Source organism: Mesoplodon bidens (assembly GCF_964165515.1).
Source record: "Mesoplodon bidens genome assembly, contig: HAP1_SCAFFOLD_567, whole genome shotgun sequence".
NCBI lineage: Eukaryota > Metazoa > Chordata > Mammalia > Artiodactyla > Ziphiidae > Mesoplodon > Mesoplodon bidens.
Window position 1 is genome coordinate 139,619 of NW_027671277.1, and position 20,135 is coordinate 159,753.

The 20,135-nt window shown below is 46.8% G+C and overlaps 1 protein-coding gene across 1 annotated transcript in view; it reads right to left on the reverse strand.

Moving 5' to 3' along the window:
- Positions 1–1,438: 1,438 nt before the first annotated feature.
- Positions 1,439–20,135, reverse strand: part of LOC308611612 (forkhead-associated domain-containing protein 1-like) — an 88,158-nt gene continuing 69,461 nt past the window's right edge. The window contains exons 10-17 of the mRNA XM_081260330.1: positions 16,901–17,008; positions 16,396–16,548; positions 15,027–15,156; positions 14,215–14,339; positions 11,200–11,295; positions 10,559–10,779; positions 9,856–10,021; positions 1,439–1,747 (exon numbers count right to left, since the gene is read on the reverse strand). Coding sequence (XP_081116456.1) covers positions 1,631–1,747; positions 9,856–10,021; positions 10,559–10,779; positions 11,200–11,295; positions 14,215–14,339; positions 15,027–15,156; positions 16,396–16,548; positions 16,901–17,008 — 1,116 coding nt within the window. The 3' untranslated portion in view covers positions 1,439–1,630. The remainder of the gene's footprint in view (positions 1,748–9,855; positions 10,022–10,558; positions 10,780–11,199; positions 11,296–14,214; positions 14,340–15,026; positions 15,157–16,395; positions 16,549–16,900; positions 17,009–20,135) is intronic.

The window sequence follows — 20,135 nt, forward strand, 5'->3', positions numbered from 1 at the left end:
CCTGTGTGGTAACTCCGTGTCCCACTTCCAAATATCAAGGGCACAGGTGCTGATTGGCCCAGCTTGGGTTAGAAGAGAAACCTGATTGGTCTGGCTTGGGTAGACTATCTACTGATCAGCCAGTCAGGTGTGGCCAAGAGAGCAGCAGTAGGTAGGGTAAACCTGGTTGGGGAATGTGCATTCTCAGAGAAAGGGGTGTGTGGCTGAGGAGACACCTAAAGAACCATCTAGTTCAAGGAGTGAAGAAAGGACATTGCCATTGTGGGTTGCAATGTTGATACGGTAAAGATTAACACGTCCTTTGAAAGACCTCAAATACAGTGGAGTCACATAGGCATTACATTTAACTTATGCAAATTCAAATATTTGTATTCAACCAAAGTAGTTTTTTTCCCACACAATTTGGCTTCCAAACATGAGCCAGCTACTTAACTACTGCCTGACCAAGTGATCTTTTCTGGTGCTGGAGATTGCTGTTTTGGATTTGGGGGATATGGTACAGTATAATTAATATGTTCTTTATGGAAAACTGCTGGGATTTTCAAGATTATTTTTAAGGTCAGGTGATGCTCACCCTTCTCACTGTGTAAGAAGTACCTTTAGTGGAAGATCGTGCAAATCATTTTTCCCATTTCCTTCTAGTTTTAATCAGTATAAAGAATGCATTTGGTTTTAAAATATCAAAATACTTTTATTGTGCCTTTTTAAAAATAAAAAATAAATGATATTCATGGCTTCTGGCTCTTCCTCCTGTTTTATTTGGTGGTCTCTGGCCGTACAAGAAAGGCAGGGAGAGAACAGATGGCTGGAGAGAAGGCAAAAATGAGGGTCTCTTCAAACACCACGGGAAAGGGGTGTGTCCACCTGGGCAGTGTGTGTTCTTTGATGACTGGGTACTTGGTCTGTCCTGATGGCCTGGGACTTGACCTACTGGGCTGTCTTGGTGCGGCAGAATGGGCAGCGTGAGATGGAGTTAGAAACCTGGGTTCCAGACCCAATTCTTGAATTTACTAGCTGTGTGACTTTAGACGGGCCATTTAACCTCTCGCGGCCTCAGCTTCCTCATTTGTAAAATGGGGAACATAATGCTATTTACCTCCCAGGGTTTGAGAGAGGATTAGACGAGAAGTGTTTTGAACACCGCAGAGCGCCATATAAACATGACTCACTGTTATGGAAGCGATAAAACTGGTTGCTGTTCACATTTATTATAATCAATTCAGATATAAATGCACTATACCATGGCCCCAACAGCCCTGAGGTTACCATTCTGTCCTGTGGCCCCAGTACACGCCCTGGGTTTTCTCAACTGCGGGCTTCTCAGAGCTCCTTGGAGGTGTGACATTTGGGTTTGTCACTACCCAAACACATAATTGCATCTACCAGGCCTAGGAGTCTGAATTTCAAACTTATTCTTCATATGCCTGCGTATGTTTACATTCATAATATCTGTGAAAAGAACCCCTCTCCTCACACACTCCAAAATACAGTATTGTGCAAAATACCAGTCTAGGAAGCAACACACTAGGGTAGCAACCTTTAATGTCCTAAAAAAGCATCTTAGTAGTTTGACGCAGAAGAGTTACACTGACTCACGGAGGATCACGCGAGGCCCAGCGGGACGACGTTTCTAGTTCCTTCCACCAGGTTTAGTAAACAGAAGGCTCTGGCTGGATTTGCTGGACATTTCTCTCTTCAGCATCTCCCTTCCTTGGTCCATCTTTGGGGTGCCTTTTCTGGCTCCAACCTACAACAAGCAAGAGCAACAAATGCCCAGACTCTATAATTGTAGGGAGATCCCCAAATATTTCTCAAATGACATTTTTTTTTACTCAAGATAAAATCTTTGTTGTAAAAAATATTTATATACACACATAGACGTGAGCAAAACGAAGGTAAAATGATCCACAATTATCACACTACCCACAGGTAATCTTATTCACATTTTGGTGTACACTCTTCCAGATACACAGATAATGTTTTCTTCTGACATTTGCATCTTTTTTTGAACCAGCAGTTTCTGATTATAGGCAATTTCATTGGGATGGACTTTCTCTCGAAAAGCTGTTACTGAACTGAATGCCTTATGTCTCTGATGTCTTAGGAGGGTAAAATGCAGCATACTCTAGGGGGTCTGTCTAACCCTTTTCTGAGCACTACTCCTGGATCCAGGCAGCCATGTGTGTGACTCTGTCCCTGGTCATTCCTGATCGGGCACTTGGCACGGGCTGGGCTTTTAAGATGGTCACTCCCAGGATTTGGGCTTATGGGCTCTAAGATGCTACTTGCTTCCTGGGCTGGTCCTTTGAACTGGGGGACCATGAGGTCATTCCTTCCTGTCACATGACTGGAGAGAGCAGAGATCAGGGGAGCCACACAGAGACACAGAGAGGAGATACGGCCTGTGTGTGCGTGTGCACATGCTTGTGTGTGTGTAAAAGAGATGATGCCTGAGATCTGATGGCTTACCAGTTCTATTTCGAGGCCAGGCTCTCTTTCAGCTCCCAGTTTTTATGAGGCACTCACCTCTATATCCTTAAAAAAGCCCCCTCCCCCTCTTTTTAATTTTTTTCGGTACACGGGCCTCTCAGTGTTGTGGCCTCTCCCGTTGCGGAGCACAGGCTCCGGACACGCAGGCTCAGCGGCCATGGCTCACAGGCCCAGCCGCTCCGCGGCATGTGGGATCTTCCCAGACCGGGGCATGAACCCGTGTCCCCTGCATAGGCAGGCGGACTCTCAAACACTGAGCCACCAGGGAAGCCCAAGGCCCACTCTTGGGGAAGGAGTCGCCCAAGTTACACTTGGCAAGGAACCTGGAGGAAACCTTTCTGTACTGAGGAGATCCTAGACACCAAACTTCTAAGCTCAGGCTGGAGGGCAGGGAGAATGGGAAGCTGGCTCTTTGCTCTTAGCCGAAGCACCATCTGCCCTGCTTCTGTTAAAGCCAGAGGCAGCGTGAAGTTCCAGGGTGTCTCACATCTCAGAGAAGCACAATGTTCCCACAACATCCGGGACCCATCCCAATATCTCCTCTGCCATTTCACATCCCCGCTGGTCCTCAGACAAAACCTAGATGTAGGGCAGTTTCTGCCTCCTCCCAGCTCAGTCATATATGTGAGTGAATAAGTAACAAACTTCCAGTCGTTTCCACTTTGCAGGGTGGCAAACGTCTCAGATCAAGTGGGGCCCTCAGGATGCTCTCTATCCTCTTAACATCCTGCTCTGGGGAGTAACCACCTTCTGGTCTTAGCACAAGGATGCTGGTTGAGAAGCTTCTATTTTCCAAATATATCCCTCACCTAGAATATCTTCGTTTCTTCCCATGATAATTTGGTTGCCTCAGCATGACTGTGGCCTTTTATCAAACTTGAATGTCTCCTCTCTCATATTCAACCAAAATGTGTTTGGCTTTCTAGCTTCCTGAGAGCTTGCCTCTACTGTCTGCAAAGTGGGAACGTGGACTGGCTTAATTCCAGTTCCAGGGCTGATTTGTCAATGGCAATGTTTCAACATGTTCAAGATTTCATAGTCTTAATCCTCAACTTTGAAGAGAATTCTAGAGGATGCTTCCTTGAAATTTAAGACAAATGCCACTGGAAATGTATCAGGTTTATTACCTGGAGGTTTATAACCTAAAGGAGGAAAAGCTAGCACTCACCTGGGTGTCAGATCTGCACTGATTCCCAGCTCTCCTACTGAGCTGTGTGGCTCTGGACAAAGAAAGTCTCTGAGCCTCAGACAACTCATCTGTAAATTGGGTATAATAACAACACCCACCCCATAGGGTTGTTGTGAAGCTTAAAAGAGATACTGCACGTCAAGTGTTTGGCTCTGTGCCCGGCACATGCCAAAGGCTCAATACATAATAGATGTGGGATAACTGTCCACTGGGCTTCCTGCTGACGTCCTAGGGTTTTCTCTCTTCTCTCTTCTGGCTCACCTGGAAATGTGAGTTCTGCATCTTTGAGTTCTTCATCAGCTCTCCAAACATTCGTCTCTAACACAGAAAGAATATTGACAAAATTTAGCTTATGTTCTTCTTTGCCTTTTGCATCAGAGAAAAATGGATTTTTCTCAACTTTCAGATGCTACCCATTTGGATGGAATGTTGAGCCTTCCTAGGTGAGGAGGTGAGGATAGAGGTCTCCAGAAGGGGGTGTGGCTTTGGGGTAACGCTACACTGTCCTGCTGCACCTTTTAGGGAATCTCTGTTCCAGATTCCAGCAGAGAAGGAGGTGGTCAACCAAGAAGGCTATGAAGGATACTGCATTCTTCTTGGAGGACAGATCTGCTTTAGCTGGAAGCAGAGCCTCCTAGATCAGTGGAAGAGGCTGTAGATGTCTAGTGGCTTTCCACCCAGTGGAAATGTTGAAAGCCCCAGTGGCTAACCTCCCTGGCAGGGACTACAGGGGCCTGTTGGCAAGCCAGCATCACTGAAAACCTGGAGCTTGCCGCTCCCCTGGGGTTTGATGACTATTGCTGACCCTGATCTGCTCAAGACCCTGCACCTCAGGGGCAGCTCATCAAAGAAAGAGCATCCCCTAGGCACTGGAGACACAAAAGTGAGAGGGAACTGGGGTCTCCCTTGCAGACTGACACTCCGCAGGTGAATGTGCAGTGGTGTCAGGAAGGAGACGTTCTCCTAGAGCCCTGAGCATCCACTGGGGTCGCCAACCTGATTCCTACAGCGGCCAGGAAAGTAAAAGAAGTGGGTGAAGTGAGCTGGGGTGGTGGTGGACAGCAGCAAACACACGAGCCCAGCGCCTTTCTAAGGGGCCTGGAAGATGGAGGCTTGTGATGGTGGCTTGTGGGTCTGTGGGCCTAGGGTCGCCAGATCTTCCAAGTTTCCCAGAGAAGCTGGAAATCCAGAATATTCCAGGAAACTGCCCTATTTTGAAATGTAACTTAAAAAAAAAATCCCAAGAGACAAATGGAATATATCTGTGGGCTGCCATCTTGCGACACCTGCTTCAGAACCTCCCTGCTTGGTGTCTAGTTGGTGCTCAGTAAATGTTGGAGGGGTTGCCAGATAAAATACAGGATGCCCAGTTAAATCTGAATTCCAGAATGAAGCCAACAAATTTGTGAGTGTGAATATGCCCCGTGTAATATTTAGGACATTTATACCGAATAGCTTTTGTTGTTTATCTGAAATTAAAATTTAACTGGGCATCGTGTTTTTGGTTTGTTTGTTTTCCCCTCAATCTGGCAACCCTACCGGGTAGTCACAAAACTCAGGGAGGAAATAAGGCTGTCTTTTGGGACAGGGCATAGGTGCTTACGAGACTCTTCCCTTCTCCCAGAAGGATGCTGACTCTACCCTCAGAGGACTGTCCGTGAAGGCTGATGGGCCCGTACTGAACTGACAATTGCCCTCCAGGCGTTTTCCGTGGAGAAGCCTCGAGCCTGCGGCCACTCGGTATTTATCACAAACTCCGCTGAGACAATCACTATCCAAATGCCCAGATATTATAGAGCAGGGGTTAGTTTTAAACCAACAGCCTTCTTCTCTCCCACCCCATCCCCCCCCTCCCTTTTGTTTGCAGAACCCTTTATCCAAGCAAAATCCCATGAGGAACTTGGGGTATAAGATAACGGAGAGCTTCTCTGGCGGGAGAAAGGTGTGTGTGCTTTGAGAGTCACACCTTTCCATGGCACCCAAAGGCTCCAGGGAACCCCAGTTTGAACATTGCTGCAAAATTCCTTCCTGGATTAAGTTCCATCAGTGGGCAGCTGGGCACTGAGGGCAGAGCCTGGCCCCTGTGCACCTGCTTTTCCTGAACTTTACTGAACTCACTGGGATGTGATGAAGGGGGTGCGGGAGGGTCTTTTTCTTTAGCCTTCTTCTATCCGTATGCTGCATAGGCCTGGCCACATGGTTCTACTTCATCATTGTGGGCGGAAGAGCACCACCCCAAGCCCCTCCCATCCCACGCTCCTCCTACACAACATCTACCAATTGTGGGGCTTCCCTGGTGGCGCAGAGGTTGAGAGTCCGCCTGCCGACGCAGGGTTCGTGTCCCGGTCCAGGAGGATGCCACATGCCACAGAGCGGCTGGGCCCGTGAGCCATGGCCGCTGAGCCTGCGCGTCCGGAGCCTGTGCTCCGCAACGGGAGAGGCCACAACAGTGAGAGCCCTGCGTACCGCAAAAACAAACAAACAAACAAACAAAACACACAAGTGGCACGGAGGAAGCCAGAATCTTGAGAATACCTGGGCCCAAGGAAATCTTGGAAGATAGTGAGTTAAAGAGAATAGTGAGGATAATGACGATGGTAGGAGAGGGTGAATGCTTTGTGGTCCTATGTGCTAAGGCTTTTGTATACAAGCTCCCATTGGGAAGGCTACGAGCTAGGTGCCATTTTTATTCTCATCTTAAAGAAGAGGGATCTGAGCTAATTAAGCAGAGGGAAGCTTAGGGGGTTTTCCTGGCTGAGACCACAAGGCAAAGCGGTGGTCACGACCCCTAGCCAGGACTTGATTGGTTGGAGATCTGATTGGCAGGAGAGCTGAGCGGCTTCTCCTGCCAGAAGCAGCTGGTGCCCTTCAGCCTTTCTTACACTTCAAGCCCTAAGAAAGGGCTTGCGTGCTTCCCAAGTGGCAACTTCTGTGCATTTAAAAATTTCCTCTTGAAAATCCCAGCCTTAGCCCATTCACAAAAGGTATCCGGGTCCTTTCTTGGCCGTGGCCCTAGTCGTATTCACCAAAGAGAAGAGCGCGTCCCATAAGAGCTGGCGGCTTTGGGAGGACCGGGGAAGGCGTCAGCTGGCAGGAAGCTCCCTGGAAAAAATAGAGGAATCCCCACCCATCCATGAGCTGCCTATTCTTCCCCCTTAGAAACAGGGCTTGTGATATGCCAGGCACTGTAGGCATTTTGCCATTTAACCCTCCCACTGCCCCACGGAGTAGGCCCCTTGCTAAGAGTTTTGGTTGCTTTTGTTGAGGAACCTGCGATACAGAGGTCAAGCCACTTACTCAGGGTCATTCGGAGCAGTGGTGGGGCTTGACCCCTATTTGTTTGACTCCAAATCTGGCCTCTGAACTCTGAGAGACACTGCCGGCTTCTCGAGGGATGTGGGATGTGGATTCGAGTGAGCACGGCCTGGGCCGCGTTTCCCGTCCCTCTGCCACATGGACAGAGCCACAGGCCCAGTTTGCTGTGAAGGCCCAGCATCTTATACCAAGTCTCATTTTCACAGCCAGAGATATTAGTGTGGAAATAGGACTTTTGATTCTTGAAAGGTCTGCTTGGTGAAGAGATGATCAAACATTAAAACTACAAACTCCATTTTTTTTGGGGGGGGCAATTCTGAAGCTTAAGATGTGTAATTTCATCTCAGTGCTTCAACCTTGCCACCTCTGTGAATGGGTGAAGAGTTTCAAAGTTTTATACAGGAGGCTAAAAAACTAAGGCTCCTTGTGAAAATACTAAGTGTAAAACTTAGAAAAGAGGAATTCTGCTTTCTGTTCATTTCTGCTTAAAGACAACGAAGATATACTCCCTGGAAGGAATGGATGCCAAGACAGATGTATACAAGTGACCTTTAGGATCCAGCAAAACTTTAAAATGTAGTATTGTTTTCTTCCTGACAAACAGGCTGGCACGTCCCTTGCATTGTGTATGAATGAGGCAGCCCATGAATAATGCATGTGAAGCCTGATTATGTAAATCCTCAGGTTTTCAGTACATGACAATGGCTTTTTTTGGGCCCTACGCTGTCCCATTCTGTGGTCTGGTGTCTCTGCTTTGGGGCCTAGTCTGCCAAGCCCTGGGGGCGGGGGGGCACTTCGGGGAGGGGTGAGCTCTGCAGAGGGCACATCAAAGGGAAAGTCACAACTCTGTCACTGGCCCAGCTCTCCCTGGCATTGCTTGGTGTGAAAGGAAACTGTCCTCTGCCTGAGGCAGCCCCATGACATATGCAGACTAAGGTCTGTGATGTTTAATTCACAGCAGTGAGCACTGGAAACACTTCATCCAGGCTCCCTCAGAGCAGGACAGCCACTTTTCATTTCTGGGGCTCTAAGCCAGACAGACTGCTGTCTGGAAACCTATTGCCTGGAAGGTTCGCAGGATGGGGGGCAGGCTTCTGCAAGGAACTATCTGACCATCACCTCCTGGTTGAGCAGAAGGGCACCCTTCTATGACCTTGGCCTCCTTAGAGCTCATGCAGGCAACAAATACACACATACAAATACACACACATGCCAACACACAGCACATACTCACATGTACACACATACACGCAAGCATGCGTGTACAAATACACAGCCCCAAGTCAGAAAGACTGGCGTACTGTTCTGGCTACTCAGAAGAGCAAACCCAAATCTTTATTCTCAGAGAGCTTATTCCTCGGTGTATCCCTGGCACCTGGCAGAACAATGACAGTCAGAATCGCCGCCTTTGAAAACACTCGGGCTGTTCACTCAACTGATTGTGGTCATCATTGCAGGAGGCAGGGAAGTCAGATCATGACGCTGGACACCCTTAAACTCAGTACAGTGCTATGTGTCAATTATGTCTCAATAAAACTGGTGGAAAAAATAGTTATCTGGATAGAAAGAACAAAATAAAATACACGAATTATCAAAAGTTAAAAAAATACAGACGAGCTAGACTATGAGTCTCAGAAAGCACTGTTCACAACAGCCAGGACATGGAAGCAGCCTAAATGTCGATGGAGGAGTGGATAAAGAAGATGTGGTACAAATATACAGTGGAATACTACTCTGCCATAAAAAAGAATGAAGTAATGCCATTTGCAGCAACATGGATGGACCTAGAGACTATCATACTATGTGAAGTAAGTCAGACAAAGACAAATATCATTTGATATCACTTATATATGGAATCTAAACAAAATGATACAAATGTGCTTATTTACAAAACAGAAACAGACTCACAGACTTTGAAAACGAACTTATGGTTACCAAAGTGGAAATGTGTTGGGGAGGGACAAATTAGGAGTTTGGGATTAACATATGCACACTATTATACATAAAATATGTAATCAACAAGGACCTACTGTATAGCACAGGGAACTCTACTTAATATTCTGTAATAACTTATATGGGAAAAGAATCTGAAAAAGAATAGATATATGTATATGTATAACTGAATCACTTTGCTGTACACCTGAAACTAACACAACTCTGCAAATCAACTATACTCCAATATAAAATAAAAATTAAATTAAAGAAAAAGAAAGTTTAAAAAAATAGAGGCAAGCTAGACTATGAGTCTCAGAGAGGTTAATCTAACACATATATATGGAATCTAAAAAAAAAAAAAAAAAAACAAGGTTCTGATGAACCTAGGGGCAGCCAGGAATAAAGACACAGAGGTAGAGAATGGACTTGAGGACATGGGGAGGGGGAAGGGTAAGCTGAGACGAAGTGAGAGAGTGGCATGGACATATATACACTACGAAACATAAAATAGATAGCTAGTGGGAAAGAGCTGCATAGCACAGGGAGATCAGCTCAGTGCCTTGTGACCACCTAGATGGGTGGGATAAGGAGGGTGGGAGGGAGACACAAGAGGGAGGGATCTGAGGATATACGTATGCATATAGCTGATTCACTTTGTTATACAGCAGAAACGAACACCACACTGTAAAGCAATTATACTCCAATAAAGATGTTAAAAACAAAAAGCTGCCTGAAGTCACACAGTAAATGGCAGAACAAGAGTCTAAACCTAAGTCTGCCTAACGCTAAAGCTATTCTGCCACCTTCCTTTGCAATGAGCGAATGCATTCTGTGCTGCCTGGATCCCACTGGGACCTCAGTTGGCTGTTTCTAAAGGGAGCTGAGGGGCAGCCTCAGAGGCTCTGCTCCGAGCAGGGACCTCTCACCTTCTGCTGCCTGATCGCCCTGGTGACCCTCTTCTCCTGGTGCAGCCGCTCTTCCATGTGCGCCAGGGCCTCCTTCAGCAGCGCCTTTTCTTCGGCCTCTTTGGAGGTGTCGTCCTTCAGCTTTGCCACCTGTGACTGGTACATCTGAACCGACACTTTGCTCTGCCTGAGCACACGGGAGAGACAAAGTCTCTTTTCTCCTCAGCTTTCTCACTCACCACCAATGCTCCTGACCTGGGAGATCCTCAGAACACTTCCATATATGCCTGGCTTCGCGGTTTCCTTACAAGTGGGGGGAAGGCTGAAGATGTGGGGACTAGAGGGCAGAATAAATAGCCCATTGGCTGTGGACGTGCAGCACGAAGGGGGCAACGGTTATGCTACCAGCCCCTCCCAATTTCCCAGAGAGGGTGGGGGAACGGATACCACTGAAAATAGGGTGGAATTACGAAAAGCACACACATGGTGAAACATCAGACACATTTATAAAAGGTGCACCTTATTCCTTAACAGTAGGGTACTTTAACTGCTGCTTTCTTGCCCAGAGACTTGGGTCCATCAGGCCCTGAGTCACCATCCCGCCTGCCCCCCTCCACACCCAGGCCTCTGTCCTCTTGTCCTGGTCCCTACGGGTCTGCAGCTGCACCGAGGTTTAGCCTGGAGAATGGAGGCCTGGGCCTTTTGCCGGGGACACGGGCCATACTTGAGCTGTTCAATGTCCTCCTCGTATCGTCTCAAAAGCTCTTCTTTTCTCTGCAGCTGGTTCTTGAGTAGGGTGATCTTATCAAACACCAGGTACAGGTCTCTTTGTCGAAGCTGGTAGACTCTCTCCCTCTCTTTTGGGGAGAGGTGTTTCATGGACACGTGACCTGACATATCTTTGATGTTCATCAAAGTCCCGAGGGTTTTGCTCATGTCCATGTACTACGAGAAAGCATTTCTCAGGTAAGAGGCCTGGCCCAAGACCGCTGGTGGCCACTTTGAGGAGGCAAACATCTAACTCTGTTTCATTCATTTTCTGCAGTTGCAGAGAAGAAACACATGCTTTGCAAATGAGTGCATTTGGGGTTTTTAGTACGACTTTCATTTTCCCCCGCATCCATTTACACTATGCCTTTTTGAGAATTGGGGTGGGGGAGGGGGAATGACAACAGACATAAACATTCATTCTTACTACCCAGTCTTCCAAGGAATTGGGCTCTGCAATTTCCAGCCCATGCTGGGATAGGAGATGGGTCTCGTGGAGCTACTGTACCAACTAAACATGTATGTGGAGTTGATGTTTAAACTATCTGCAGGGCACACAGGTTTGCACAGGAGGGGACTGATGCTGGGTATACCTACCAGGTTTTCACTGAGATCTAAAGCGTCAGCCACATCCATTTTCCCTAACTTCTCAGAGACCATGATGGACCCTGGGCTGGAAAGGCCATTTTGAGGCTGAAATAAAAAAAAGAAGAAAAACTCTCTTGGCATTCCATTATGATTTTCTACATCCAGAATAATAACCCAAAGAATAATGGAAGAATTGGAAAGTTACTAAAGAATAATTTGAGAGAGTTAATTTTTTTAACATCTTTATTGGAGTATAATTGCATTACAATGGTGTGTTAGTTTCTGCTGTATCAAAAAGTGAATCAGCTATACGTATCCATATATCACCATATCCCCTGACTCTTGCATCTCCCTCCCACCCTCCCTATCCCACCCCTCTAGGTAGACACACAGCAACGACCTGCTCTCCCTGTGCTATGCAGCTGCTTCCCACTAGCTATCTATTTTACCTTTGGTAGCGTGTGTGTGTATATATGTCCACGCCAAGGGAGTTGGTTTTAAATCCACTCTGACTCTGTGAACTGCTTTCTTTATGACTGTGCTCCTACCCCTTCAGAGCACAACTGCCTTTGAAATGATGCATCACTTGTGCCGTTCTTTGGCCACCGTCTCGTCTCTCTTCCCTTTAGGCCAGTGGTTCTCAACCGGGGGTGACTCTGTCCACCCTACCCCCTCCAGGACATTTAGCAATGCCTGGACACATTTGTGGGTGTCATAATTGCTGCTGGCGTCTAGTGGGTAGAGGACAAGGATGCTGCTAAACACCCCATGATGCATAGGGCAGTCTCCCAAACAAAGAGTTACCTGGCTCAAAAAATCAGTACCGCTGATGTTGAGAAGACAAGCTCCAGAAAAATGGAGACCATGTGGCTTTTGCTCACTATCTCCCTCCTTGTGCCCAGCATGGCACCTGTCACCGAGTGGTGCATAGTGGTCATGTTTGTTGAATGAACGAATGAAGGTTAAGTGGAAAATGGCCTCCCTCCTTTTTACTAAAGGAATCTCATTTCTGTGCAGCAGAAACCATACCCTCACAAAATTCGGCCCAACCTTCTCCTAGCTCTGGAACCTGGTGGGTGGGCATCCCTTCAGAACCTTTCCAGAGACAATGCAGATAGTGTTTGCAGCTGCATCTCCCTAAGACCCCAACCAGCCAGCTGGCTGCTGGAAGCCCAACTGACTGCATGGAAAGGCCACCAGACTGAATAGGGGACCTGATCTGAACGACTACAAATAACCATAACAAGCCTCCTTAAAAAATAAATTGGCTTTTAATGCTTGCCATGAGCCTCTCTTAGCCCTAGCATTTGTTGGCACTACCCTGAAACCCTCTGAGATTAAAAACAAAGCAACTACAGAAATATAAATGCCCCCAAAGTGACTGTGATAGATAAGAGTGGACATATTTGTCTATGTACCTATGGAGATGAGAATAAAAGAGGGTATCTGAAGATGACAATAAACCGGGCAGATCTGCTGCAAAAAGAACCTGAGATGCTGTTCAGTGTCTTCAGCTACCCTGAGCTGCATCCTCTGTACCGCTCCAGACGCCCCCTCTTTTCCTGAGGGGAGGGTCACTAAGGAAGAGCCTGGGCTACAGGATCCAAGCACACAGTCCCCACCCGGTCTCTGCAGGCTCGCAGACAGACCACCAGGGACACACCGCTGGTGTGTCTTCAATCATTATTCTGTGACCTTGGGTGAGGTACTTGACCTCCTGAAGCCTTAATTTTTCTTATCTGTTAAATGGGGACAATAATAGTAACTATGACACAAGGCTGCTACGATGGTTAAATGACATAAGGCATGGAGCCGGCTGAGCTCAACGCCTGGCACACAGTAAGCAGTTCACAGATGTCAGCTATTCTTCCTCCTGCTCTTTCCTTTAATTACTGCCAACCTTGGAGGATTGAGAGTTGGGAGGTTTCCTGCTCTGTGGTGTCAGTGGTGGGATGAGGGCTTGTTGCCAAGGGGAAGGTCAATCTTGGAAGCAGGACCATCAGGACGTGAGATCCAGCTGAGCTCCCCACCTGGAGACAGGCCCTCTACTCCCAACCTCAGAGAAGGAAGATTCGATTTTACCAGGAAGACCAACACGTTTCTGAAGACTCACATCTCTAGACGTGTGAGCAAATGTCTAGAAAAATTGTAGGAGAAAATGCTGGTACAGAGAGGATGGCTTTATTATGTTTTCCAAAAGCTGGTTTAGACTAGCTGCCGCAGCAAGCCACGCTGACCTGAGCTGTCCATTGTCATGTGTCAGTCAAACACCTGATCAAACATCCATTTAGGATACACGGCACCTTCAACCTAACAATCAAATTACTTCTGAAAATCCTGGAAAACACAAACTATGCTCCCTAAGAAAGGAAGGTTTTCTTGGATAATACTCTTTAAATACTGTTTGACAATAATAACTATCATCTATTAAAGTGCTCGCTATGAGCTAGGCACTGGGATAATCACTTTACATGATGATCTCCTTTAATTTTTCCATCATCATTTTACAGCTGGGAAATGAAGTCCCAGAAAGGTTAGGAGCCTGCCCAAGGTCACAGAGCTTGTAGAGCTGGGATTAGGACACAGGTCTCTGATTCTAGAACTTGTGTCTTCTTAATCATCATGGCTCCCTTCTGCTGCCCTTTATGTGTTCATGTTTTTCAGTTTATAGCAAAAAGCAAGTGTTAGGCAAGCTCATGACATAATGTTGTACATTAGCTTGTTGGATATTTTCTGCAGAATATAACATGTGATGTGAAAAGGAGGGCCCAGAGATTGACCTGGCCAGCATCAGTGTAATGCTATATCATGCTGTACATGATGGGAAGCCGCCTTTCTATTCAAACATTGGATCACTATTACGGCCAGGCACCGACCAGTCCATACAGGTGCCAGCCCATCAGGGAGGACCTGGCCTCGAACCAATGATGTATACAGTGGTGCCAGGGCACACGGCTCGTGTCTGTCCTCATGCCCACCCTCCCCACGTGTCAGTCAATGCAGAGACAAAGTTTCTTTGGTTACCGTTCCGATCTCTACTCTTGAAAAAGTTGGCAAGTCAGGTTTTACATCCAATATTTTCCGAACATTTTTTTCCATCCCGAGGGTCTTTAAGTCTAGAAATGATCCATCCATGTGGTCCTTGTGATCTATAAAAGAAAAAGTTTACACTCAAAAGAAAGGCTCAGGAAGAAGTTACTGCATGTAAAAGTCACAGCTGCTATTTACTGGACCCTTACCACAGGCCAGTACTAATTAGCTCACCATCCTCCCTTGGCAGGTGAGGCATCGAGGCCCAGAGAGGTGACATGACTTGTCCAAGGCCACACAGCTCATATGAGGCTGCAGCCTCCCAGGGTGGGGGCACTGAGGGGGAACCTTCGGCCACAGGTGTGAGGATGGACTTGAACCCAGGCTTCTGTGTCCTGGCCCAGGGCTCCACCCAGCAGCAAGCTTGGCTTCTTGAAAGCCCTATTCCCTCTAAACAGGGTATTTATCCTGGGAAGTTCCCCACGGTTGGTCCTTGCACAGCATCCGTCTATGAAAAAGTTTTCACTGGGCCACAGTGAAATAAGAAAAAGAGGGACAAGGTTCTGAGTTTTTCATGAAATCCTGTTTATTTAATATCAAGGCCTGCTCTTGACTCTGAGCTCATGCCTACCCATCTATTTTTTTTTCCTGCCCATCTTTTTTTATAACTCTGTTTTTTTAGTTATGAAATGATGGGGATAGAAGATGGTGGTCCTGGCAAATTGGTTAGTCCCTAAAGTGAACCCTCAAGTCTGGGGTCCACGGTTCTCAGCACAGAGGGGGTGACTAGGCAGGAGGAAACTTACTTGACAAGCAGGCCTTCTCAAGTTCTTTAATTCGTGCACGAAGCTCAGATAAAGCCTTTTTCTGACACTGAATGACTTCCTCATGTCGGGACGCTTTGCACTTGGCCCCTAGATCACTGAAGGACTGCTCCTGTGGCCAGAATGGTGAGGACAGCAGCTTTATCAGTGATCACAACCTCCCTCTCTTGTATTTGAAGAAACATGAACAAATCACGGATTAGCAGAAACCCTGTCACTTACTTAGTACCTTGGAAAATATCATTACAGGGCTTCAGCAGAGAAGGAATTAAAAAATTTCATTTTGAATGCAAAGTCACATCTAGGAAGATTTCCAACTTTCCTACCGACTTAGCATCACTATAAATAAGAGATCCCCCCTGTGTTCCCTCCCCACGTTTTCTTTCTCTTGTTCTTCTAATGCTCTTCTAAGCTGGGGTTTCCACTTGTTGTCATTCTGGTCTCATCTCTGAACAATCACATCAATTTGCTCCTGGAGGGGCTTTTTTTTTTTTTTTTTTTTTTTTCGTTACACGGGCCTCTCACTGTTGTGGCCTCTCCCATTGCGGAGCACAGGCTCCGGACGCGCAGGCTCAGCGGCCATGGCTCACAGGCCCAGCCGCTCCGCGGCATGTGGGATCCTCCCGGACCGAGGCATGAACCGGTGTCCCCTGCATCGGCAGGTGGACTCTCAACCACTGCGCCACCAGGGAAGCCCCAAGCGGTTCTTATCAGCCAACTTGGGGTAAACCTTCTTCTAAGACTTTGTGGCTGAAAATGTAGTCTGCAGAGCTGTGCTATCGGTACCAGCTGGGAGCTGTTCAGAAATGCAGAATCCCAGGCTCCCCCCACCCAAGACCTGCTGAGTCAGAATCTGCATTTCAAGAACATCCGCATATGATCCGTGGACACCTTTGAGTTGAGAGGTGCCACTGTTAACTATCCTGTAATTGGCTGGTTTCTGGAAAAGTAAGTAGCCGTTTTGGCCATGTGTTTCCCCTGATATGCATGAAGAGAAAGCAAAAGACTGAAATACTATTGGTTGGTCTTGCACACACTTAGACACAAACCAGGACCCGCAGTAACGACTGGGATTTGTATCAATAAAATCAGCTGCGGTATATAAACAAAGTATCATTTCTAGACATTTCAATAACCTTGCCTCTTCAAGTTGATCTTCAAGTTGATCTCTGAGTTTTAGGATTCAAGCTTCATGTTAATTCCTCCTACATCATTCACCCTCTTTAATTAATTTAGCTCCCAACAAGGAGTTGCTGAGATTCCTCCATCTAAGTACGCGCCCTCTGTTTCTCATAGGAAAGCCCATTTCATCAGTTTCCAGTAGTAAAGAGAAGGACGGGGACCACCTTACCGATTTCTCTGCCATTAGCCGCTTGACTCTGGCTTTCAGCTTCTCCTCTTGCTGTAGCCTTTCCTCGGTCAGCTTCTCCTTCTCTACCAGATGCTGCCGTAACTCTTCTTGCAGCAAATACTGCTGAGTTTCCCGAGAACTGTTGATCTGCATCTGAAATGAGGGGAAGGGGAACTGCAGCTGATGGGCGACAGGACTAACACAGGAGTCATTTCCACTACCTTTGGGGGCGGGACAAAGGTTCACGAAACTTTCTTCAAAACACAGAAAAATGATGCTTAGCTTAGTAACTAATAGCGAAGTAGTAGAGCATCGTGGTTAAGAGCTCAGACTCTAGATATGGATAGAATCTCAGCTCTAGATCTTTCTAGACACTTCTTTGTATAGAAAATAAGCGGGTGAACTAAGCCAGGCCGTCTTCCTCTTCATTCATCCCTGCCGGCCGCTTGGGTGCGGGATTCCGTGGAGAGCACGGGCCCGTGAAGGGGCTCTGCAGCATGCCTACCTGACCTACTGCCCTTTCCAAATTGGCTTTAATGAGGTTTGCTCTGTTCCTCATTTCTTGCAGCTGAAGCAATTTCCTTCTGGAATCCTCCCGAAGCTTCTCTTCAACCTGAAAGGATGATGAAACCGAGGGCTTGCTGCTAATGTGATCATCATGCCCTCTGGGGAAACTCTTCTGGGGGGGCTAATGGCAGTGGGGGAGTCCCTGAGGGGTAGGGACAGCTGCAGCCCAGCAGCAGGGGTCACAGGCATGCACAGGGTGGAGGCAAACTCACAGGGAGTTGCCCCCTACGGGAAAGGGCCGAGCTCTGCACCCGGGGCTCAACTATGTTCTACCGCACACTCCCATCCCAGCTCGGTCCCTAACAAGCCGTACGACACTCGGAAAGTTATTTCACTGCTCCGTGACTCAGTGTCCTCATCTGTCAAATGGGGATGATGATACTAGTATCACTGCATAGAGTTATTGTGGGCATTCAATGTTTGGAATAGTGCTTAAGGGCTCTGTGAGTGTGTTAAGTACTGTTGTAACCTAGGAAAGGTGGACGGGAATGTCCGCCGTACAGTCTCGTTCTAATAACTCGTGATGGGTACTTGGAAATAGTATGATTGGGTTTATTATCATAACTGTTTGTCGTTACCACTTTGAGCACACTCACTGGTGGTAACCTCTCTGGAGGCTTGCCAAAGCAATGTCTATTAAGAATTGCAGCCTGAAAAGGAAGGCCTTTAAAGTGGAGAAGCTTGCCTACTTTTCCCCCCTTGCTTGGGTAACAGTCAACACGCGGTAAGCTTGGACGTGCTCCACGCTACCCTTGGCTGGCCAGTGTAGGCCTCGCAGCTGCTCAGTTCTTGGATGCACCTGCTGAGCCCTGGGCCCTGGCACTAACAGGAAATGAGGCAAACTCTCGTAAATACATGGAAAGTTTTTGTGCTGAAACAAATTCACAGGCTGTTTTTTTAGGGATCTGAAGAGGGGGATCACAGGGATGTAATAAAAGACCCAGACAAGCCCTTAAGAGCTTTCTTCTGAGCAGTGTGGTCCAGTGGAAGAGCCTCTACCCAGCTCGGTTACCCTGGAAAAGTCATCTAAGCTCTCTGGGCCTTAGTTTTCTCCCAGGTCTAAACATGCTCTGACTTCTATGTCAGCAGCCTTTTTCATATGCTGCAAAAGCCAAGTCCAGCCTTGGACTCTGCCCTTATCTGTGTTCTGCATGAACAGCCCCCGTTCCCGTCCCCAAGCCTCAGAGTCACCTTCAACAGCCGCCCCGCTCCGTCTCTCACACTCGTGGGTCTCATGCCTGTCCTCCAACCCCTCTCACATGAAAGCTGGACTGTGACAAGTGGCCTTCTCGCCTCGAGTTTAGTTTCTTCCAGTGCAATCTTAACGGTACTGTGAGAGTTACCCAGCTGTAAGGCAGCTCTGTCCAACAGAACTTTCTGCAACGGTACAGGTACTCTGAGCGAGGCTGTGTTGTCTAATACGGCAGCCACCAGCCACATCTGGGGATCGAGCACTCGAAATGGGGATGATGTGACGGAGGAACTGAACTAAAAATTTTAGTTAATTTTCATTAATTTCAGTGTAAACAGTAGCATGTGGCTGTTTGCTACGCCAGGGTAACTGAAGTCAGACGAACCTGGAGTCAGACAAAACCGACTGTGCCATTGGGCTAGTTACTTTACTAGTAACTAGTAGCCTTGACTTTCTCATCTGTAAAATGGAGAGGAAGATTTCTAGATCACAGCACTGTTGTGAAGATGAAGAGATGAAATGTTCAAGGTAACGCCTAGTACGTGAGAAATTGTAACTATCATTTTCACCCTGATTACTGTCCACGAATGTCATTGCATCAGCCACTTGTTCAGAAGCCTTAGGAGCTCCCCATTGCCTGTGTGGTACAGAGCCCAAGCACCTGAACTAAGGCAAAACACCAAGCCAGGGATTCAAGAAGCCCCTACGAACTCAACGAGGTAAATAAAACTGAATCCACACCTAGATAAACCATAATAAAACTGCTGGAAATCAAGGGAAAAGACAATCTTAAAAGCAACTGGAGAAAAAGACAGATTATGCAAAGGTACAACAGTTAGGCTTACAGATGACTTCTAAATAGAAATAATAGGAGCCACAAGACAATAGTGACATATCTAATGCTGTATCTAATGTGCTGAAAGAAAAGAATTGCCATTGTAGAATTCAATATGCAGTCAAATGTGTTTTAAGAATGAAGGTTAAATATACATCTCCAGACAGACACACAGGCACATTTGAGAATTTGTCATCAGCAGAGCCACAATGAGGGAAAACATTAAAGGGTATTCTTCAGACACAAGAAAAATGAACCCAGGTGGGTGATCAGAGATGCAGAAAAGACAAGCAACAGTAAGGGTAATGTGTGGATATGATACTGACTATAGCAAAACACTAATAATGTCTTGTGGGGTTTTAACTATCAAGAGGAGTTTAGAAAATGACAGCAATGGCTTATAAATCTGGAGGGGGTAAGTGAAGTTAAGGTGTTTGAAACTCATTGCACTGTCAAGGAGAAGGGCATAATTATCAACTACTATTGCCTCTTGGGAAGTTAAGAATGCAGGGCTTCCCTGGTGGTGCAGTGGTTGAGAGTCCGCCTGCCGATGCAGGGGACATGGGTTCGTGTTCCGGTCCGGGAGGATCCCACATGCCACGGAGTGGCTGGGCCCGTGAGCCATGGCCGCTGAGCCTGTGCATCCAGAGCCTGTGCTCCACTACGGGAGAGGGCACAACAGTGAGAGGCCCGCGTACCGCAAAAAAAAAAAAAAAAAGAATGCATATTGTAGTCTTCAGGATGACTACTAAGAGAATAGTAGAAGAGTGAAAAACTTAATTAATGTGTGATTTTGGTGAGTCAAGGATGAATGCTATTGTCTTACTATTACTAAGAGAATAGTAAAAAAGTGAAATATTTCCAAGCTAATAGAGGGGGAAAGTGGAATAAGAGAAAACCATCCACTCAGAAGGAGGCAAGAAAGGAGAGAAAAAGGAATATAGCACAGATGGTACAACTGGTATTGAGCAAGAAGGTAGATTTAAACCCCAGTAAATGAGTAATTACATAATATAAATGGACTAAAAGTCAAAGATTGTCAAACTGGATTTTGTAAAAATGATACGCTATTTGAAGGCATATGTCTAAACCTTAAGACAAAAATTGACAGAGAACATATGAAAAAGATATGGTATGAAAACTCTA